This window comes from Salmo salar, chromosome 09, assembly GCF_965601325.2.
Source record: "Salmo salar chromosome 09, fSalSal1, whole genome shotgun sequence".
Taxonomy (NCBI): Eukaryota; Metazoa; Chordata; class Actinopteri; order Salmoniformes; family Salmonidae; genus Salmo; species Salmo salar.
The window spans coordinates 8,838,241-8,861,530 of record NC_138299.1 but is presented as its reverse complement, the minus strand read 5'-3'; the positions used below and the strand labels follow the sequence as shown (position 1 = coordinate 8,861,530).

General features: G+C 41.5%; 2 protein-coding genes across 7 annotated transcripts in view; both read right to left on the bottom strand.

Annotated features, from left to right (window-relative positions):
* LOC106610669 (procathepsin L) overlaps window positions 1–5,129 on the bottom strand; it is a 44,978-nt gene extending 39,849 nt beyond the window's left edge. For 2 of the 6 annotated variants that reach the window (XM_045723357.2, XM_045723358.2), the window contains exons 1-3: window positions 4,875–5,128; window positions 4,687–4,720; window positions 928–1,028 (exon numbers count right to left, since the gene is read on the bottom strand). In XM_045723357.2, coding sequence (XP_045579313.2) covers window positions 928–1,028; window positions 4,687–4,720; window positions 4,875–4,956 — 217 coding nt within the window. In that variant the 5' untranslated portion in view covers window positions 4,957–5,128. Of the gene's footprint in view, window positions 1–927; window positions 1,029–4,543; window positions 4,813–4,874 lie in introns of all 6 variants that reach the window. The other 4 variants (XM_045723362.2, XM_045723359.2, XM_045723361.2 and 1 more) reach the window with 4 other exon arrangements.
* Window positions 5,130–16,950: 11,821 nt separating this feature from the next.
* Window positions 16,951–22,763, bottom strand: LOC106610668 (transcription cofactor vestigial-like protein 2). Its single transcript, XM_014210111.3, has 4 exons — window positions 22,443–22,763; window positions 21,593–21,935; window positions 19,130–19,558; window positions 16,951–18,169 (listed from the first exon to the last, which is right to left on the bottom strand). The coding sequence occupies exons 1-4, from the start codon at window positions 22,527–22,529 to the stop codon at window positions 18,126–18,128; spliced, it is 903 nt and encodes a 300-aa protein (XP_014065586.1). The 5' UTR covers window positions 22,530–22,763; the 3' UTR covers window positions 16,951–18,125.
* Between the last annotated feature and the right edge of the window lie 527 nt (window positions 22,764–23,290).

Below are 23,290 nucleotides of genomic sequence, written 5' to 3'. Positions count from 1 at the left end.
TTGCCCTTATATGGTTTATTTGATAGAATAGAAGTTCTGTAATGCTTAAGTTGTTATAAGTATACTGATTGACTCCTTGTTAATTCTCTTGACGATATTTTCAGAATTGATTTGTGTGGGCCGTGACTGTTCTTATGTTTGTGCAACTTTGTAGGCTATGTTTTGAAACCAACAAGTGGCCTTTGCTGTGGTGACAAAGAGAGAGAACTGTGCTCCTAGCCATCTCCCTACCTCTGCTCTGATAGACATAAGCCTGCGACTCTCTCTCTCTCTATCGCTCCAGTGTTGCACTGCATCATTTACTTTAAATTATCTAATATGCCCATTTGTTTGATTTTCTTCCCCGTATAGATAGGTTACTGTTATGCTTAGGTCTAGATACGTTAGATAGGCTTTGCGACATTATTTGCGGTTGAATTGGGACACGTTTACCTGAATGCTGGCCTATAGACAGCAGGCGAGGATGCAACTGCACTTTGAAGAATAGACAGACAGTAGCCCACTTTTAAGCCACAAAATGGAAAACCAACTGAAATCTTTTCGGGAACATCAATATTGGCATGTTTAATAAACAACAAAACTAATTTCATTAAACTGATGAGAGCTCTTATTTCTGCTCTTTCTATAATAATAATAATAATAATAATAATATAAATTAAGCGCTGGGTGCCTCTATTAAATATACGCCTACAATAACAAAATATGCAGGCTGTGAGTAGCTCCATAAATGTTTTATTTGTATGAAGTAGCTCTTATGAAAGTAAAGGTTGGCGACCCCTGCTCTATATCATCTTTAACACGACAGTGAGAAAGAAGAGGTTCAGATTGACAGATAATAAACATGAAGAACAGAGGAGAGAGTCACACACTCCATTATTGTCAATGATAAGAGGCTGAAATGAAATAGGCTAAAGATGCATCTCTTACCAAACATCAGTTTCCAGGCATGGAACTCCAGGTCCTCCAGTGAAAGGCTAGCAGCGCTCGCCACTGCCAGAGCAGCAGCCACAACTACCAAAAACTTCATTCTGAGGAGAAAGACAGCAGAGATTTACTGAAAATTAGGAGACAGATATCATACAGGAGGCCATGCACCAGATGTTTCTCTTTATCTCACTCTCATACTGTATACAGTCTTTCTTTTCTCTGTTTCTCTTTCTCTCTTCCTCTCTCTGTCTTTCTCTCTCGCTCTGTCTCTATCTTTCAATAAATTTTTTCATCCCATCTCAGCCACAGGAAGTGTGTGTGTGGCTGCTCATCTCTGTGTGTGTGTGTGTGTGTGTGTGTGTGTGTGTGTGTGTGTGTGTGTGTGTGTGTGTGTGTGTGTGTGTGTGTGTGTGTGTGTGTGTGTGTGTGTGTGTGTGTGTGTGTGTGTAGGATGTCTTGAAGCCACTGGCTGGTGATGGACGCCTGTCACTCTGTCCTCTGCTTAACCTCTCTAGGGTAGGGGGCAGTATTTGCACGGCCGGATAAAAAACGTACCCGATTTAATCTGGTTATTACTACTGCCCAGAAACTAGAATATGCATATAATTGATTTGGATAGAAAACACCCTAAAGTTGCTAAAACTGTTTGAATGGTGTCTGTGAGTATAACAGAACTCATATGGCAGGCAAAAACCTGAGAAGATTCCTTACAGGAAGTGCCCTCTCTGACCATTTCTTGGCCCTCTACACTCTCTTTATTGAAAACTGAGGATCTCTGCTGTAACGTGACACTTCCTACGGCTCCCATAGGCTCTCAGAAGGCGGCAGAACGTTGAATGATGACTTTGCAGGCCATGGCTGAAAAACAGTAGCGCATTTGGTAAGTGGTCGATCAGAGAACAATGAGACTGGCGCGCACGTGCACGAGAAGAGTCTATTTTAGATTTTTTGTCTTTGAACGAAAACAGGGTTTCCCGGTCGGAATATTATCGCTTTTTTATGAGAAAAAATGATTTTAAACAGCGTTTGACATGCTTCGAAGTACGGTAATGGAATATTTAGAATTTTTTTGTCACGATACGCGCCGGCGCGTCACTCTTCGTTACCCTTCGGATAGTGTCTTGAACGCACGAACAAAACAAAGGATATTTGAACATAACTATGGATTATTTTGAACCAAACCAACATTTGTTATTGAAGTAGAAGTCCTGGGAGTGCATTCTGACGAAGAACAGCAAAGGTAATTGTCACAACTGTCGTCATGGAGAGAAGAAGTGGACCAAAATGCAGCAAGAGTTAGTGTTCAGCATCATTTAATAAAAAAAAAAGATCACTGGAACACTACAAAACAAGAAAATACCGACAGCTCAACAGTACTGACAGCATAACACACTGAACAGAAACAATTACCCACAACCCCAAAGAAAAACACACTCCTATATAGGACTCCCAATCAAAGGCAACTCAACACACCTGCCTTCAATTGGGAGTCCTAATCACCAACACAACCATTCACACACACAAAAACCCTGCCACATCCTGACCAAAACTAATCCAATTGCTCCCTCTGCTGGTCAGGATGTGACAGTAATCCAATTTTTCTTATAGTAAATCTGAGTTTGGTGAGCCCCAAACTTGGTGGGTGTCAAAATAGCTAGCCCGTGATGGCGAGCTATCTACTCAGAATATTGCAAAATGTGCTTTTGCCGAAAAGCTATTTTAAAATCGGACATAGCGATTGCATAAAGGAGTTCTGTATCTATAATTCTTAAAATAATTGTTATGTTTTTTGTGAACGTTTATTGTGAGTAATTTAGTAAATTCACCGGAAGTTTGCGGTGGGTATGCTAGTTCTGAACATCACATGCTAATGTAAAAAGCTGTTTTTTGATATAAATATGAACTTGATTGAACAAAACATGCATGTATTGTATAACATAATGTCCTAGGAGTGTCATCTGATGAAGATCATCAAAGGTTAGTGCTGCATTTAGCTGTGGTTTGGGTTTATGTGACATTATATGCTAGCTTGAAAAATGGGTGTCTGATTATTTCTGTCTGGGTACTCTGCTGACATAATCTAATGTTTTGCTTTCGTTGTAAAGCCTTTTTGAAATCGGACAGTGTGGTTAGATTAACGAGAGTCTTGTCTTTAAAATGGTGTAAAATAGTCATATGTTTGAGAAATGGAAGTAATAGCATTTCTAAGGTATTTGAATATCGCGCCACGGGATTCCACTGGCTGTTGAGTAGGTGGGACGATTTCGTCCCACATACCCTAGAGAGGTTAACTTTGGGATCGGTGTCCCCTTCCACGGGACTGTTGAGCTAACGTAGGCTAATGCGATTAGTATGAGGATGTAAGTAACAAGAACATTTCCCAGGACATACACATATCTGACATTGGTAGAAAGCTTAAATTCTTGTTAATCAAAATGCACTGTCCAATTTTCAGTAGCTATTACAGTGAAAGAATACCATGCTATTGTTTGAAGAGTGCACAATTTTGAACATGAAAAGTTATTCATTAACAAGTTAGGCACATTTGGGCAGTCTTGGTACAAAACTTTGAACAGAAATGCAATGGTTCATTGGATCAGTCTAAAACTTTGCACATACACTGATGCCATCTATTGGCCAAAATCTAAATTGCACCTGGCCTGAAATAATACATTATGTCCTTTCTCTTGCATTTCAAAGATGATGGTAGAAAAACAATACAAAAGAACGGTTGGATCTTTCTTTGTATTATCTTTTACCAGATCTATTGTATTATATTATACTACATTGCTTTCACATATCCATAAACTTCAAAGTGTTTCCTTTCAAATGGTACGAAGAATATGCATATCCTTGCTACAGGCAGTTAGATTTGGGTATGTAATTTTGGGCGAAAATTTAAAAAAAAAAAGGGGCTAATCCTTGGCTGTCAGTCAGGGGCCTGTCACTAAGCTGTAAACATAAGCAGGGGAAGACACCTGTTAGAGACCAGAGCATGCTTACCAGTCAATTTACTGATAGAAAACCAGGTGTGGGGAAATCATGCTGGAACATTTGCATGGCAAACAGCTCATTGCTTTAGGAAACATCTTGTCAGACCTTTTTTATTGTTGAAGGATAGCCTGCACTTTCATTGCACATTGGTCTTTACAGTATGTTGTGACAGAGTAAAAAAAATATTATTAATGTCTCATTGATTGACTAACGCAAATTCAATTTGCAATCAACCACAACTTGAAACCATGTTGTTTTTGTCTATGTTTGGTTTAAACCTACGGTCAATTAAGATGAAAACTGCATACATATTGTATGTCAATTAATTTCTGCTAAATAAAAAAAGCTATCTTGATGCAACATGATTACATTGCAATAATAACAAAGGTGGAATAACATGGAAACAATATTGACTCAACCACTTTGTTTCCGGTGCAGATGTAAGCCTACATCTACCGTTGTGCGGTTTGTCTGTTTGATTTTGTGTTTGTTTGTTTCCATGCTCTTAGTAGTCATACAAAATTGGGTGCGTTTCATTTTCTGTTCAGAGTTTCTGTCAACGGCTTTTTCAGCTATTTGCAAGAAATGACTAACCCATTATATATAAAAAGGTTTTCGTTACCCTGTTTCTCATCTATCAGTGGGTGGTGTGATGGGTATATGTGGTGCTCTCCACTACCACATCTTCCTGTAATGTCTACTGGATTGTTTCTGTGGTGTCCTGTCCAGATGTCCTGTGGTAATAGTAATGGTAATTTGTCTTACCTTCTCTTCAAGTAACCACAGGTATTAGGGGAAGCTGAGAGGGCATAAGAGGAACACACACATGTGACGTCACAGCTGTTTGAGTGTCAACTGCATGCTACACATCTTGAGGTTCGGGTCATCTCACTGGAAACACATTGGAACAAAAAGACTGTTGATGACAGAATTTACTTCTCAGAAACACTTACCCATAACAGAGCAACATCTATGTCTCTTATTCATGGCCCCGTACATTTTGTATTTGTAGCCAAAACATACATTTATTACCATCAGTATCAAATAGCAACACCTTAGCTAAGATAGTTTTTGACAGGTTACTCATCAATCTAGAGAACCCTCTCCTGCACCATCAACCTGCTATCGTTCTAATCTTGTGTGAGTTCAAGCCACAGGTAGGTCTATTGAGGGACAAACCGACTTCTGTAGATTAACTATTTTTGCCTGCTCTAATCAAAAAGATAGCTTACTCTTTTCAACAACAGTGCAGCACATCCTGTCTACCCACAAACTTCCTGTTAGAAGTTCGGGTTGGAGAGTTTCCCTCTCAATGTTTTTCATCTACCTCCTTTTACCTGTCCCTAACCGTAGTGTAATTTTTCAAGTTTATCTTATTTACTGGTGAAATAGTAATAAATTATGATAGTAACATAATTAATATGTTACCAACAGTGACAAATATGTCAGCTTCAGTGACACCTAATATGTCAGCATTAGTGACATATCTACAATGATTAAATGTCACTATTTTTGACATAACTTTTCCAATGGTGAATTTCTGCATGGCCATTGTAGGTCAATGGTCGTCGTGAGGGGAGTGGACGTGGGTGTGCTTGCAAGTCACAAGACTTACCTGTCAAAACAAATGCCACACCCTGACCTTAGAGATCCCTTTTAGTCTCTATTTGGTTAGGTCAGGGTGGGAAATCTATTTTTTTCTATTTCTTTGTTGGCCGGGTATGGTTCTCTGATTGGGGATCATACTTAGGCAGCCTTTTTCCACCTTTAGTTTGTGGGATCTTGTTTTTGGTACTGTGCTGTATGCCCTACTGAACGTTACGTTTTCGTTTTGTATTTATTTTGGTTTTGTTTTGGTGTTCATCTAATAAAGAATGATGTACACTTACCACGCTGCACCTTGGTCCGATCCTTCAATCAACGTACGTAACAACAAAAGCCCCAAACAATAAAATATAGTAAAAATATAAATGAAAATGCAAGCCAAACACTGTGATCAGAATGGCAATGAACTCATTAAAACCTTTATTTATTTATTTCCGGTCTGATCTATTTTGGTAGGAAGGTAAGGTACAGTGCATTCGGAAAGTATTCAGACCCCTTGACTTTTTCCACATTTTGTTACTGTACATAACAGCCTTATTCTAAAATGTATAAAATAAATGTTTTTCCTCATCAGTCTACACTCATTACCCCATAATGACAAAGCGAAAACAGATTGAGAAATTTGTGCATATTTATAACAAATAAAAAACGTATTTACATAAGCATTCAAACCCTTTGCTATGAGACTCGAAATTGAGTTCAGGTGCATCCTGTTTGCAATTATCATCCGTGAGATGTTTCTACAACTTGATTGGAGTCCACCTATGGTAAATTCAATTGATTGGACATGATTTGGAAAGGCACACACCTGTCTACAGTATATAAGGTCCCACAGTTGACAGTGCATGTCAGAGCAAAAACCAAGCCATGAGGTCAAATGAATTGTCTGTAGAGCTCAGAGAAAGGATTGTGTCGAGGCACAGATCTGGGGAAGGGTACCAAAACATTTCTGCAGCATTGAAGGTCCCTCAGGACACTGTGGCCGCCATCACTCTTAAATGGAAGAAGTTTGAACCACCAAGACTCTTCCTTGAGCTGGCCGCCTGGCCAAACTGAGCAATCGGGGGAGATGGACCTTGGTTAGAGGTGACCAAGAACCCGATGGTCACTCTGAAAGAGCTCTAGTTCCTCTGTGGAGATGGGAGAACCTTCCAGAAAGACAACCATCTCTGCAGCACTCAAACAATCAGGCTTTTATGGTAGTTACCAGACGGTAGCCCCTCCTCAGTAAAAGGCACATGACAGCCAGCTTGGAGTTTGCCAAAAGTTTGACTTTTACTTGAGTCATTTTCTAAAAAGATTTTTCCGTTTTAAATGTTTTATCAATTTGCCCCCAAAAAATGTAAAACCTGTTCTTGCTTTGTCATTATGGGGTATTATGTGTCGATTGATAAGGGGAAAAAACTATTGAATCAATTTTAAGATAATGCTATAACGTAACAAAATGTGGAAAAAGTCAAGGGGTCTGAATACTTTCCGAATGCACTGTATATGTCTGTGTGTTTTACTGTATTTTGCTTATTTCTTTTCAAATAATGTATACTGTAGTTATCAAACTGAGCCCAGGGCTTGTGGGGGAGGTGTACTGTCACCTAAGCCACATAAAGTGACTTTCTGAATGAGACAGTGAGACAGACAGACAGACAGACAGACAGACAGACCACCACAGTCTTACAGTAAAGCCGCCACACACACACACACACACATAGTGGTGAAAAAAGTACCCAACTGTCAAACTTGAGTAAAAGTAAAGATGCCTTAATAGAAAATGACTCAAGTAAAAGTGAGTCACCCAGTAAAATATCACTTCAGTTAACATCTAAAAGTATTTATTTTTAAATATACTTAAGTATCAAAAGTAAATGTAATTGCTGAATTATACTTAAGTATCAAAAGTAAAAGTATAAATCATTTCAAATTCCTTATATTAAGCAAAGCAGACGGCACCATTTTCTTGTTTTTTTAACATTTATGGATAGCCAGGGGCACGCTCCAACATAATTTACAAACAATGCATTTGTGTTTAGTGAGTCCGCCAGATCAGAGGCAGTAAGGATGACCACGTGTTCTCTTGATATGTGCGTGAATTGAACATTTTCCTGTCCTGCTAAACATTCAAAAAGTACTTTTGGGTGTCAGGAAAAATGTATGGAGTAAAAAGTACATTATTTTCTATAGGAATGTAGTGAAGTAAAAGTAAACGATGTCAAAAACATAGAAGTAGTACTTAAATATTTTACACCACTGCACACACTCATGCATGCATGCACAGGCAAGCAGGCAGGCACATGAACATGTTCACAGCAGTCTGCTGCTAAACCACTGAACACCTGTGCTATGTGAGTTGTGTGGGTGCATAAAGATTACAACCTGTGCTGCATTTCAGGTGACAAGTCTGCAGGGGTACGAGGTAATTGAGGTAGCTATGTACATATAGGTAGGGGTAAAGTGACCAGACAAAGGATAGATAATAGACTGAGCTGTAGCAGCAGCGTATGTGGAGCAATAGCAGCAGCTTGTAAGTGCATGTGTGTATGAGTGTGTCTCTGACACCGCCTGGTATAGAAGTCGTGGATGGCAGGGAGCATGGCCCCAGCGCCATGTGGTCGGGTGCCTTGCAGTTGCCGTACCAAGAGGTGATGCAGCCAGTTAAGCTGCTCTCAATAGTGCAGCTATATAACTTTTTGAGGATCTGAGGGCCCATGCCAAATCTTTTCAGCCTCCTGAGGGGCCCTCTTTATAACTGTGTGGGTGTGTGTGAACCATGTTAGTTCCTTAGTGATGTGGACACTAAGGAACTTGAAGCTCTCGACCTGCTCCAATACAGCCTCGTCCCTCTGTTTCCTGTAGTCCACAATCAGCTCCTTTGTCTTGCTGACGTTGAGGGAGAGGTTGTTGTCCTGCCAGGTCACTGACCTCCTCCCTATAGGCTACTTCATCATCGTCATTGATCAGTCCTACAACCGTAGTGTCATCAGCAAACTTGATGATGGTGTTGGAGTCGTGCAAACCCACGCAGTCGTGGGTGAACAGGGACTATAGGAGGATACTAAGCACACACCCCTGCTGAGGGGCATCTATGTTGATGGTCAGCGTAGCAGATGTGTTGTTGCCTACTCTCACCGCCTGGGGGGCTACGCGTCAGGAAGTCCAGGATCAAGTTGCGGAGGGAGGTGTTCAGTCCCAGGGTCGTTAGCTTAGTGATGAGCTTGGAGGGCACTATGGTGTTAATCGCTGAGCTGTAGTCAATGAACAGAATTCTCATATAGGTGTTCCTTTTGTCCAGGTAGGGCAGTGTGGAGTGCAATTGAAATTGTGTCATCTGTGGATCTGTTCGGGCGGTATGCGAATTGGAGTGGGTCTAGGGCTTCCGGGATGATGGTGTTCATGTGAGACATGACCAGCCTTTCAAAACAGAGCATGACAACAAATGAGTGCCTGCTGCAGCACAGGAGACGTTTTCATTTTAATATTTTACTAGGCAAGTCAGTTAAGAACAAATTCTTATTTACAATGACAGCCTACCCCAGCCAATCCCGGATGATGCTGGGATCAATTGTGTGCTGCCCTATGGGACTCCCAATCACGGCCGAATGTGATGTAGCCTGGATTCAAACCAGGGACTGCAGTGACACCTCTTGCATTGAGATGTTGTGTCTTAGACCGCTGCACCACTCAGGAGCCCCCCCCCCGAGTGGTGCATACAGGCTATTGTAAAAAAAAAAAAAGAGGATAGTTTGGAACAGTTCTAAATTTGTCTATCAACTGTAAAAATGTAGCGTATCAGAACCAGTTACAACTGAAGTATCTGATCATCAATGAATTTGAGAAGAAAACATTTTTTTTTTTTTAACACAGCAGCCGTTTGTCAGGTAGGCCTATATGCACTTGTAAAAAAAAATATATTTGGGAAAGTATCATTTTAAAATCTATTTTATTCCATGATATTGTTGTTACAAAATAGATTTGTATTGACTGTGATTTGGACATGGGAATATAACAGTATCTGCTAGGCTAAATGAACAAACTAGGCATGCAATGCTCACCGCATGATCCCCTTAATAAGTGAATTAAAAGGCACTGTAGAATGACTATAGCCTAATATGGCATTTTTTGTTTCATTATTATTTATTTTATTTTATACGACCTAAATGCAAAATGTATAGGGATGTTGTAGAAGTGCTGTTGTTGATGTGTTGTTGCTGATCACCCCTGCCAGTCTGTAGCGTGTCACAAATGCTTCACCATTTTTTCTTTAATGGCTGGCTATAGCTGTAACCTCATATAAACATCTTGGAATTTTAAATTGCATATTCAACAACTTACAAAAAAATAAAGCTGAATTTGGGATTTTATTTTAGGAATAAGGCTGTTTTTTTGAAGCCAGAAGGAGGCTAGTATCAGCTACGTTTATGGGGTGGCAGGTACCCTAGTGGTTAGAGCGTTGGACTTGTACCTGAAAGGTTATACGATCAAATCCCCTAGCTGACAAGGTAAAAATCTGTCGTTCTGCCCCTGAACAAGGCAGTTAACCCACTGTTCCTAGGCCGTCATTGAAAATAAGAATTTGTTCTTAACCGACTTGCCTAGTTAAATAAAGGTAAAATTATAAATGTATGCCTATGCTAGACTATGGTGATGTTTTATATATGAAAAGGGTCAAATCAAATCAAATTTTATTTGTCTCACACACACATGGTTAGCAGATGCTAATGCGAGTGTAGCGGAATGCTTCCGCTCAGTGTTTGAGATCAATTGACACCCTTTACCACGGAGCATTGAGATTTATTTTAAACTAACATAATCAGTTCCATTCAATTTCTTTCTAAGTCTTAAACTAACAAGGGGTAGGCCTATGCTTTTAGCCGTTATTTAACAAAAGCTACAATACCCTCACGTGCCCTCACATATCCCCTCAATTCGAGCCCTAGCCCTGGTTTTAACTTAACACACCAAGCCCTTCACGGACACTGAGATATTTAAGGAGTGCATAGTCACTGAAGGAATTGGCTGACAAAATCTATGGATAGTAGACTTTAATTTAGTCTGTCAAACAGGTAGACCTACCTTTTTTATTTCTTGAATAGGATGAAATAGTCTCCAACACAAAGCCCTCTTGTTGTTAGTAGCCTAAAGACAAAATTACAATGAACACTGTTTTAGCACCCATACACTGTCCATCTTCGCGACTGCCTCTTCATAGTAATGTAAATTACTCTAATATGGCTTATTGTGAGGTCAAAAACTCTGATAAATAGCTCCATTATGGAAAAAGAAACATTGTTTTCATTAAAATCAATTATAGCAATAGCTTACCTCCGGTCCTCATCTTCATGCTCTCCCTCTCAAACTGAACACGGCATCAGTAGGCCTAGTTTGGAAGAAGCCTTTGACTCGCCTCCTGTGCCACCGTACAAGCACAGACATTTGTTAGGCAGCACAAAAGGGTTTACATCAGCAAGAGCAGGGCAGGCCAGGGCTCATGATTGGTGTAGCCTATCCATTGCAGTGTGTAATGCAGTGTAGCATAGTTTTACATGCACCATCCCAGCATGGCAAAAGCTCGGGAAGGAAGTACATTTTCTAAGAAATATAATTTTGCCCTGTGCTTCTCCGAGCATGCTCTTCGTATAGCCGTGACCTATAGCCTATAGTATAAACTGGATGGTTCGAGCCTTGAATGCTGATTGGCTGTCAGCCATGGTATATCAGACCCTATAACACGGGTATGACAAAATATTTATTTTTACTGCTCTAATTGCATTGGCAATCAGTTAATAATGGCAATAAGGCACTTTTTGGGGAGTTTGTGGTATATGGCCAAGAGCTAAGATTGAGGAGAGGCCACTGGATTTTAGCTAGCTGACGTTAGCATTGCTAGCTATTTTTGACTAACTTGGCTAGCTAATGACAACATTGCCATTTGTCAAAAGTAAATTTGATGACATGATAATGCTGGCAAAATTGTTTCCTGATAAATATTTGACTACTTTCGCAATGTCATCGTATTCCCAGGCACTATAGTGTAATTTAGACGAAACAGTAGTTAGCCTTCGTCCGGGATGACTGGGTTTTTCACCACTTTAGGACACCACTATAGCGCTGCCGGTAGAGGGCGGCTTGAGAGCGTTCATAACAATTTCATGACGCGACCGAGTGACATTTTAATTGAGACCACACTAGGCACACTTGATTTTGTGCGCCCAGCAGAGAATCAGGGATGAGGGGCATCATTGGACACATATTGATATATAATAGCCAACTAATTCTCAAACCCTGAGCAAAATGACATTTATTCAGTTACAAGTTACATGACCCTCCCCTAGACAACAAAAATATATATACTAAACCCTCCCCCTGACTGAAATTGAAAAAGCATTACCCCCCCCCATTTTCCTCCAGGTAACAATTGTGTACATTTTGACCGCTCCCTTACTTTCACCTTCATCACGATTATTTATGATAGTTCATTAACTTCCCATTCTGCTTTTTAATTGAGACCGGTTTGATAATATTTTATTATTCTTTTTTTTTTTACATCAGTTGTGATATTGGTTATATAATATTGTTCAATGTGATTTTATGGCAAAGTAATTTCCCTTCATAGGAAGTCAGCTGATTTTACTTTATTGGTTAAATTGATTTCAACATTTCTAGAATGTTAGTGGCCAACTTTTTTTCTTGTTCACGGTTCCTTGTCATAGACTACCAGGTTATTGGTCTTGAATTGCATCCAGGTGACATTTCTTGGACAGCAATGAGGCTTTAATGTCAAAGAATTGCTGTGCATTTGCTGGCACGAAGTATGTCAGTCACATTATATCACAGTACCTTAGACTTAGGGTTGGGGCGTAACTGATTACATGTAATCAGTCTATTTGTTAAAATCTGCTGGTGTGCGATCTCTAATGTTAAGGAAGACTCGAGCTTCACCTATGGGATCGTCAGAGGGGGAGGGGGGTATTTCTATCTACAATGAAGCCCTTTTGTGGGGAAAACTCATTCTGATTGGCTGGGCCTGTTTTCCCAGTGGGTCGGCCAGGCTCCCAAGTGGGTGGGTGGGCCTATGCCCTCCCAGGCCCACCCATGGCTGCGCCCTTGCCCAGTCATATGAAATCCATAGATTAGGGCCTAATGAATTTATTTAAATTGACTGATTTCCTTATATGAACTGTAACTCAGCAAAATCTTTGAAATTGTTGCATGTTACGTTTATATTTTGGTTCAGTAAGTATACACTAGCATTCAAAAGTTTGGGGTCACTTAGAAATGTTCTTGTTTTTGAAAGAAAAGCAGATTTTTTTTGTCCATTAAAATAACATCAAATTGATCAGAAAACACCAGTCTCAACGTCAACAGTGAAGTGGCGGCTCCGGGATGCTGGCCTTCTAGGTGTCCAGTGTCTGTGTTCTTTTGCCCATCTTAATATTTTATTTTTATTGGCCAGTCTGAGATATGGCTTTTTCTTTGCAACTCTGCCTAGAAGGCCAGCATCCCGGAGTCGCCTCTTCACTGTTGACACTGGTGTTTTGCGGGTACTATTTAATGAAGCTGCCAGTTGAGGACTTGTAAGGCATCTGTTTCTCAAACTAGACACTTTAATGTACTTGTCCTCTTGCTGAATTATGCACCGGGGCCTCCCACTCCTATTTCTATTCTGGTTAGAGCCAGTTTGCGCTGTTCTGTGAAGGGAGTAGTACACAGCATTGTACGAGATCTTAAGATTCTTGGCAATTTCTCGCATGGAATAGCCTTAATTTCTCAGAGTAATAATAGACTGCTTTTCTTTCAAAAACATGTGAATGTCTAAGTGACCCCAAACTTTTGAACGGTAGTGTATGTTGATAAAGGAATATACCTGGTGGCCATTCTAAACTCAAATTCCTCTCCATTTATTTAATATAATATATGCCATTTAGCAAAAGCTTCTATTCAAAGCAACTTACACTCATGGGTGCATAAATGTTTTACAAATTGGTGGTCCAGGGATCGAACCAACTTTCCTGGTGTTGCAAGCAGCAATTGTTTTTGTCTCGCTTAGGGCAGCATATAGACCTAGACCGGGCTGAGCTGCAGAGGACCAGTTCCTGTATTGACATAAAAGTACATGACCTATTGTTATGCACAAGTACACTGGACAAAAAAACGAACACAACATGTGAAGTGTTGGTCCCTTGAAATAAAAGATCCCATAAGTCTTACATACACACAAGCTTATTTCTTTAAAATGTTGTGCACAAATGTGTTTACATCGCTGTTAATGAGCATTTTTCCTTTGCCAAGATAATCCATCCACCTCACAGGGGTGGTATATCAATAAGCTAAGTAAACAGCATGATAATAAAACAGGTGCACCTTGTGCTGGGGACTATAAAAGGCCACACTAAATTGTGGAGTTTTGTCACACAACGCCAACACAACACAATACCACAGATGTCTCAAGTATGCAATTGGCATGCTGACTACAGGAATGTCCACCAGAGCTGTTGCCAGAGAATTGAATGTTCATTTCTCTATCATAAGGCCAGTCTATCATAAGGCCAGCACACATAAGTCATTTCAGAGAATTTGGCATTACGTCCAACTGACCTCACAACCCCATATCACATGTATGGCGTCATGTGGGAGATCAGTTTGCTGAGTGCCCCATGGTGGCAGTGGTGTTTATGGTATGGGCAGGTATAAGCTACGGACAACAAACACAATTGCATTTTATCTATGGCAATTTGAATGCACAGAAATACCGTGACGAGATCCTGAGGCCCATTGTCGTGCCATTTGGCGGCAGGTAGCCTTGATGTTAGAGTGTTGGACTTGTAACCGAAAGGTTGCAAGATCGAATCACCGAGCTGACAAGGTAAAAATCTGTCATTCTGCCCCTGAACACGGCAGTTAACCCACTGTTCCTAGGCTGTCATTGAAAATAAGAATTTGTTCTTAACTGACTTGCCAAGTTAAATAAAGGTCAAAAAAGATATATATAAAAAATTCATCCTCTGCCATCACCTCATGTTTCAGCATGATAATGCCCTAAGTCGCAAGGATCTGTGCACAATTCCTGGAAGCTGAAAACGTCCCAGTTCTTCCATGGCCTGAATGCTCAATATACATATCACCCATTGAGCATGTTTGGGTTGCTCTGGATCGATGTGTATGACAGCATGTTCCAGTTCCCGCTAATATCCAGAAACTTCACACAGCCATTGAAGAGGAGTCGGACAACATTCCACAGGACACAATTAACAGCCTTATCAACTTTATGCGAAGGAGATGTGTTGCACTGCATGAGGCAAAGAAATGGTCACACTAGATACTGACTGGTTTTCTGATCCACAACCCTTTTTTGATTAAGGTCTCTGTGACCAACAGATGCGTATCTGTATTCCCAGTCATGTGAAATCCATAGATTAGGGCCTAATGAATTTATTTCAATTGACTGATTTTCTTATGTGAACTGTAACTCAGTAAAATCTTTGAAATTGTTGCATGTTGCATTTATATACTTTACTCGCACTGGCGGATGGCATTTTGTTTATCTGGAGTGGTAATGAGAACTCTCCACCAGAAGGCAGCACTGTCCACACTTACTGCAAGGTAGTGGTTTGCATTGACACCTCTGCCTCAACACATGCAAAACAATTGTTTTTGGAAAAACTATAAGGGAAGTGAAGTGAGAAGTTCACTACCAGGCTAATGTAATACAATTCCCATGCAATGACCAATTAAAATTAGAACATACACTGAGTATACCAAACATTAGGAACACCCTCAATTCGTCGGGGCATGCTGGCCCATGTTCACACCGATGCTTCCCACAATTGTATCAAGTTGGCTGGATGTCTTATGGTTGGTGGACCATTCTTGATACACATGTGAAACTGTTTAGCGTGGAAAAACCCAGCAGCGTTGCAGTTCTTGACACAAACCGGTGTGCCTGGTATTTCAATTTTTTGTCTGGCCCATTCTCCCTCTGAATGGCACACATACCCAATCCATGTATCAATTGTCTCAAGACTTAAAAATCCTTCTTTAACCCTCTAGAATCTAAGCCCTGTCTAAGCCGGAGGAGAGAGAAGGGTTCTAAGCATTTAGTGTTTTAAGTTCCCTTAAGGAAGAAAAAAATATATACAAAACTTAATGGATGAAACATTGAATTTGGCAATACTGGTATTAACCAATAGAATAGAAGTCTTTGTCATGGAAGGAGCAGGTGTACATCTCAGTGTACATCTTTGGGGGACACTAATGATAGTCTAACTGGTGTAGCTAAACAATATGCTGTTACACGTTCTTTAGGTCATTACAGTTGTAGTGGCAGATTTGATATATAAACATTTCTATGCTTACATCATAGAATTACATCTTAGAACTCTAATTCATTCATTCATTTTAAGTATTTGAATATGATCTTTGTGGCTTAAATGGGATATAATATACCCTATGCTTATACCATTTACAAAACTGTATACCTTATAATATACCTTTTGTAATTGTGTACATGCATGGCTTTAAGTTGCCTGATACAGTTCCTCAAAAAGTCATTCCAACTTGATTACTTTACATGTGTTTTTCCAAGCCTCGGGGCCACGCTTGTGTCCCGAATGGCACCCTATTCACTACTTTTGACTGGGGCCCATAGGGCTCTGGACAAAGGTAGTGCACTGCATAGGGAATAGGATGCAATTTGGGACTCGACCAGTGACATACTTGGCTGCTCCCGAGTGGCTCAAACATAATGTCCATCTAAATGAACATGTACGATGCTTGGCATACTTACACAATTTGATTATCATCTGGATCAATAGTGCAGCAACACTTGTGCATAACTGGGAGGGTTGGAGTCCTCTCTGATTACACATAATTGGAATTCAAAGCTCGTTTCCACTCCATAGGTGTCAAAGTGTCACATGGAAGTGGAACAGAATGTCTTTGGAGTTGTTTGGATTATTTGGAAAAATAACTTCAACATTGAGATTTTGGAATTTAATTCTGTTTAAATTTACACCCCACAAAACTATGTTGTTTACATTGATGACTCAATCACGGTAATTTCAAGTGTGACATATCTTCAGGCTTTCAATAGTTTTCCCAAGCAGGCAAAATGTGACATGTAACGTAACAATTACATCATTCCCTGGTTGAAAAGACATCATATGACCAGATTACAACAAGGGAAAGGTGATTTTTTTTCTTCTTCATGACAACATAAACACGTCATAGGAACGATGTGTCATTTGGTCAGATAACACATTTTTTATTTTAGAACCCGTTTATAAGCTGACCCTGACGTCACAAAAGACTTCATGATGATATCATTGCAACCGGTTTTGCCACTGGGTTATGCTGACTGGTCCATATACTTTTTAATAATCACTCAAATAATTCCGTACAGATATTGAAAGAAAGTCTGAATTTACCATAACATTATTGTCAATAAATATTTTTTATTTCTTGACACAAGCAAGAGAATGCACACCCTGAATAACACTTCTAAGGTCCACATTTTAAAACGGCTAAAAATCATATGTATAACGAAAGGAACATCAATGGAACACACTCAAATTATTCAAAGTAAATGTGGTGTCTGATCAATACTTGATCAACAGCTTAAAATGCTTATTATTAAACGGGCTGATCATTCACATACATTGTAGTGTTTCCTTTCCTCAGACTAAAAGGTTAGTTCATAGATCAACAAATACTGTCAGACACCTTTTATAGTAGCCTCTCGCAATCGTCCTTCAAGAATTTCTCAACCATCTTTTAATAAACCACAACCACAGTATTTCCAAAGCACTGGCCAAATGAAGATTTCATTTCAGAAATGCATATTAAAACACAAATAAATAGAAAATAGAAAATAAAAAAAACAACATTATGATTACAGTCACAATCCAAATCCATACACAGCCAGTCCAATCATCGCATGTCCATTTGTTGAAATGCAGATAACTGCCCAGATAATATAGATGACGAGTGCAGTGTCAACACAGAGAAGAGAACCTGCAGTAGGGAGGGGTGTAGTGAAAGATTGGGCGACCGGTATAAGCATTTCAATGTTCGTCTACACCTGTTGTTTACGAAGCATGTGATAAATACCATTTTATCTCATCCGTCTTTGTTTGCACTTCCCCTGTGTCCAAAGGACGTTTCTTATGAGCCTGTCCCTCTCTGTCTTTCTATCCAAACCAGGACACTGTTGTTAGCACATTGCTAGTGGCCTCCAAGGGTCTCTATGCTGCTACACCACACAGATGAGCCCTGAGCAGCGATAGGAGAGGTGAGGGATAGGCCAGTCATCACAGAACACAGAGCAGTGGTCTCCAAGGCTGTACATCTTCTCTCTCTGCTCTGCTCTCCATAAGCCCAGCCTCTGAGTCTTTATCTCCATGGTACACACATGCCGACCTGGAGCCTCTCGGCTGCGCTGGCACTGTGGGCCTGGGGGAGGCGAGGGCAAATGAGGGGGGATGAGGGGGTGGTGGATGAGGGATAAAGGGGGATGAGGGAACAGCGAGGAGGGGGCGCTTCAATGGTACAGGTCCAGACGTCCTAATTGGATCCGGTAATGGCTGGTCGATGGCAAAGGAGGAGGGTTGTTAAAACCAGTACAGGTCCTTCCCTTTCTTGTGATGCTGGAGGCCTGGGGATGTAGAAAAAAAAAGAAAGAAGATACAATGGAGGAAAACAATGAGAACGAGGCACAATGGTTGTCATGGCTGCTCCTGCTCTTTAATCCAAACAGCTTCAAAAAAAAAAAAATGTAAAGGCTATTGATGATGTGTTTTCTCTGACACTAATTTTCTGTTTATGCCATACAGCAGCAAAGAAACATACAGTAGGACAGCTCACAAATGTGACCTAAAAGTGACAAATATAGCTGAAAGAAATAAACTGCAGAGGTGGCTTGTAAGACCAGGTTAATGTAGAGTTGTAGTGTACCGAGACTGAAGACAAAGTTGTGGGTGGATGTTAATCGCCAAATTGGACTCTGGTTAGAGAATGAGGTGGACAAAACTACAACAGTTTATTATTGGCACCAAACCGTCCCAGCACATAGGGCAAAACACACTGATAGAGAACTGGTAAAAGTATGGGTTTTTTTCGGTCAATAACGCATACTGGTGAAGAGTCCTCTGACGGCTACCAAACCAAATAAATGTTTGGTGTGCTCGGCAGCCATCGTTATATGGTCAGGTGACAGGTCGTCTGGTGGGAAACTGACATGTAATAGTGTTACATTATTGATCAGCTTACATTGAAGAATTCGGAACAATAGCACAATGACAACTGAAATGACTAAGCCATGTTGACAGATGATATTGGAAATTCCATTTCATTGGGGTTGCGGGTACACATTCATCTGTATTAAAATACTTTATGGGGGCTCAAAAATCAGCTGACCAATGTTAATGTCAGTGGTCATATGCCTGTCGAGCATTTGAAGTTCATGGTGTTAACCGATATTGCACATTTATGGGACTATGGACACGCAGGTGACTGTGGCTGCAGCAGAGAGGACTGCTATTGAAAAGTTGCAGGTGGTTGTTGTGGTTGTGCTTGTTGTGGTAGGCCCCGCTGAAGTAGAGAAGCGACTCCATACCTGCGTCCATGTTGAGAGCCATCTCTCCGGGGGGCAGCAGGCCCGGCCAGGGCGCGGTGGGGTCCAGCTTGGTGACGTCATAGGGATGGTGCACGGGGAGGGATCCCAGGTGGTGGGGCCGCACGGTGGGCATAAGCAAGGGGCTGTAGGGGTGGTGGGGCTCCAGGCCACCAGGAGTGTAGAGTTCGTGGAGGGGCCTGGGGGGCCCGTAGGCCTGGCTCGGGGTGTAGCCCCACCCCTCTGATGGGTGGATGTGCGAGTGGGGGTGAGCGTGAGGGTGCGGAATGCCCGGGTGGAGTCCGGAAGCGTAGGGGTCCATGGAATAGATGGGCATTCCGGGTTCGCAGTGGGAGCGACTTTGGGGGGAGGAGTAGCTGCTGTCCCAGAAGGAGGGGGGGAAGCTGCGGCGACTGCTGGGAGAAGGGGTATCTGAGAGAGCGAGAGAGAGAGAGCGAGAGAGAGAGAGAGAGAGAGAGAGAGAGAGAGAGAGAGAGCGAGAGAGATCAGCTTTAGGCATATGTCACGGACAGTAGTGTTACTGTATGGCATGATTTAGAGACACATATGGAATAGCCCGTGAGAGATGCATGCAAGTCATGAAAACAACATTAGGTCACATGGTTTTTACACATATGTACATACAGCACACAGTCCTACCAACAGTAGTCTCCTGCAGGCCACAGAAAGAAATACTAGAGAATCTTAGAGAGAGCGAGAGAGAGAGAGAGAAACAGACAGACCGAGTCTGACACCAAGACTGCTAACAAAATGGCGACATGGACTGAGTTGACCTTGTATTTTTATACTGACTCTATGCACACTCACAGGACTCTACACACTCACACACACTGACGCTCCAACACACACATAACATACACACATATTTATACTGACTCTACACACACGCACACACACTCACATACAATCATCATATACACTATATCCTGATGCCCAGTCATCTTACCCCCGATACATATCTACCTATATCACTCCAGTAAATTGGTATTGGAACAGACCCTGTATATACAGTAGCTTACTTACTTCTCATGTTCTTATTTCTTATTTGTATTTATTGTGCGTTTTTGTTCTGCTTATGTTATTTTTAGTACTACATTGATATTGATTACTGTAGAGTTGGGTTTAGAGCTAGTAGAGAAAGGCATTTCACTGTACTTGTGCACGTGACATTAAAACTTGAAGCAGAGAGAGATACAGACACTCATTGACACAGAGAGGAAGAGAACCCTGTCGCTGTGTCCTGCCTCCCCTCAGCCCCCTTACTTACACCCCCCCCCCCCCCCCCCAAAAAAAAAACAACCCCCACCTGTTGTTTTTTCTGCACCACTTCGTTTGCCCGAAGCAGAATGTCAGTGGGACAGTTTTAGGCTTTTAGACGTTACTTTTTATATTTAGAATTACTCTGAAAAAAGACACCGTCGTGCGGCAGTGCATGCAGTAGCCCCAATCATACCAGTTGTGTGATAAATCAGCAGCGGCCATTGTGGGGCCGACCGGAGCCGTTTGAAGGCGATATGCTGGCCCGCGGGGTTCAACGCTTACGGCCGCGTATAAACATAGTATCTGTTGTCAGGCAGGAAGACGTCCAACGAGAGAGGGAGAGGGAGGATCTAAGTCCTACATGGAAATCGGGAGGACAGGCAGAGCGCAACTCGAGTTTGGGTGACTACTTTGGCAAATGTAATAGTGGTACCATTGATCGAGAGAAAGTTGAAAACATTTGTAAAAAAGCTGTAGAACACAATTAATGTGAATACATTGGTTGACGCGAGAGGAATATGAAAATCTTTTGCACTGTCTGCACCTGTGGGTGATTGTAGAGCAAATGTCCACTGATTGTTAATAGCCCATTCATCTAAGCAATGTCAGTCTCTTTTGTGTAAAACAATCTCTTTACCTGGTTCTCTCTATTAATATTAGTTTCATTTATGACATACTGCCTACCATTGGGTCATTTCTTGGCCCAAATCCTGAACTTTGTTGATCTTACCTGTATCTGCATTAATATTTTTCGGAAAAAATCATCAAACTACACTTAACTGCCCAAAAACACACTTAACTGAGAGCATGAAGCATGTCACACTTGTCTAATAATATCCCTGACCCTTGACCCTCAAGCCTTCCTAACCTCTGACCCCATTAGGGCAGAGGACAACAGGCACCACTAAACAAGCACCCTTCTGTCCATTTCTTTGCCGTTTTGGTTTGCCATTTTATATCTACACACACACTTCTGTGTGTCCTCTGACAGCCTCACCTGGTGCACACACACATACACACACACACACACACACACACACACACACACACACACACACACACACACACACACACACACACACACACACACACACACACACACACACACACACACACACACACACACACACACACACCACACACCCGCACAAACACCAAAAACACTCCTAACTATGCCTACGCTACCTGTGCCCAGGTCCGATGCCCTCCTCTTGCCCTCTCCCTCCATGTAGGAGCTGAGTGCCCTGGAGAAGTGTTCGTCTACCACACTGCTGATGTCCCCTTGGTAGTACGTGAAGAGGACACAACGAGACGTCAGGTACTCAGCCTCGGGCACTTCCTGTTTCTCCTTATGGCACTCCTCTGGTCGAGTGGCACGGGGATATGAGGATGAGGAAGAGGCGGAGGAGGAAGAGCCAGGGCCCGTGCTGGTGCCCACCGATACCCCCTCCTGACACCTTGTCATCTCCGCGCTCTCCATCATGAAGTCTCTGCGGTGAGGAGAGGGGCTCCTCAGACCGATGGGTGCCTGAAGGGGGAGGAGGAAGTGGGGCAGGGTGGGGGCAATGGACAGTTGTTAGAAGGGAGAGATCTTGAAGACCAAGTCTATTGTGACATAAGACGTGTGTGCGCGCATTGGCTAATAGTCTTGTGATCATGACACTGTTTTCTCCACAACTATTCAAACGAAATCAGTATGTGCCAATTAGTAAGCCTCCTGTCATACACATACCGACAACATACCTCCACTGCTTATGGATCTGATAAATTACCAACATTAGACAAAACAAATGTGAAATCCATAGCATTGATCATGGAAAATTGAGAAACAGAGAAGTGCAGGTTTTGGAAATGTTTGGAGACATTTGGTTTCTTACAGACCTCGTTGATAATCTGCCCATAGATCCAACATTTTGTGTAGGTAAAACAATCAAATAGGTTACTTTTTTATGCAAATAAACTTATTCTTGGAAAACAAAGTTTCTCTCGCGCGTTTAATTAATTAATTCGAAAACATTTGACAGCGCCTCCTTACCTGGAAGCTGTTGATGAACGCGGGGGCGGCTGGAGCGTACGGTGCGTAATGTCCATAGGCTGGGTACATAACATCCAAACAACTCATGGTAATGACACGGTGTCCTCTCAGGCCAGGGAAGGGAAGTGTCGCACTGTCATATGGAAACCAACGTTGTAAGAGAGCGACAACATTCCGCTACCAGCAGCAGCAAGGCAACTAGAGAAGGCGCTCGGTCAGTGGCAATCCGCAGCAGGCAGCACGAGGCTCGACATCACTCCAGAGCGCGCTCTCTGCTACGCTGCGCAACAGCAGCTGCGCTCTCAGATTGTGGTGAGAGAGGTTTATACAACAAAACCCACACAAGAGTGTCCTGTACATCTCGACCCACCCACCCTTGTCCAGTAGCTACCCGCTAAAATAAATGCTCTGATTTGTAATATTACATAAGCCTAAGCTGTTTAGTAAAGAATACGAAAATATATTACGATTTCTTTCTATTAAGATAAGAATTGTAGGCTATTAAGAAATGTAGCCAATGATAATTTGTGAGAAATCGGTTCATTATTGTAAAGTAAATCTATTATTATCTAATTACCTATTGTCCATGCACGTTTTCTACTGTCCATGCACGTTTTCCAATTTCCATAATGCATTCTGTCTAATTTAGTTGGCATGATCCTTAACTTCTTTGACCCCAAAATAAACTATTCCAAGGGTTACACAGAGGGTCATAGGCCAATAGGCCCACTGCAGAATTAGATTCAGTTATGGTGTAGAGGCAATAGAGTAATTTAAAAAGCAAGTGACTTCATTAAAGGATATAGGAAATGTGTATTCTATTCCCATTTAAAGTGTTGAGTTGGCCA

Excerpts from the sequence above, each read along its gene's own strand:
- LOC106610668 (XM_014210111.3), bottom strand. The coding sequence starts at position 22,529 with ATGAGTTGTTTGGATGTTATGTACCCAGCCTATGGACATTACGCACCG. Across the intron at positions 19,559-21,592 it reads GGCATCGGACCTGGGCACAG|ATACCCCTTCTCCCAGCAGT; the intron begins GTAGCGTAGGCA and ends TCGCTCTCTCAG. Across the intron at positions 18,170-19,129 it reads GGCTCTCAACATGGACGCAG|GCCTCCAGCATCACAAGAAA; the intron begins GTATGGAGTCGC and ends CTACATCCCCAG.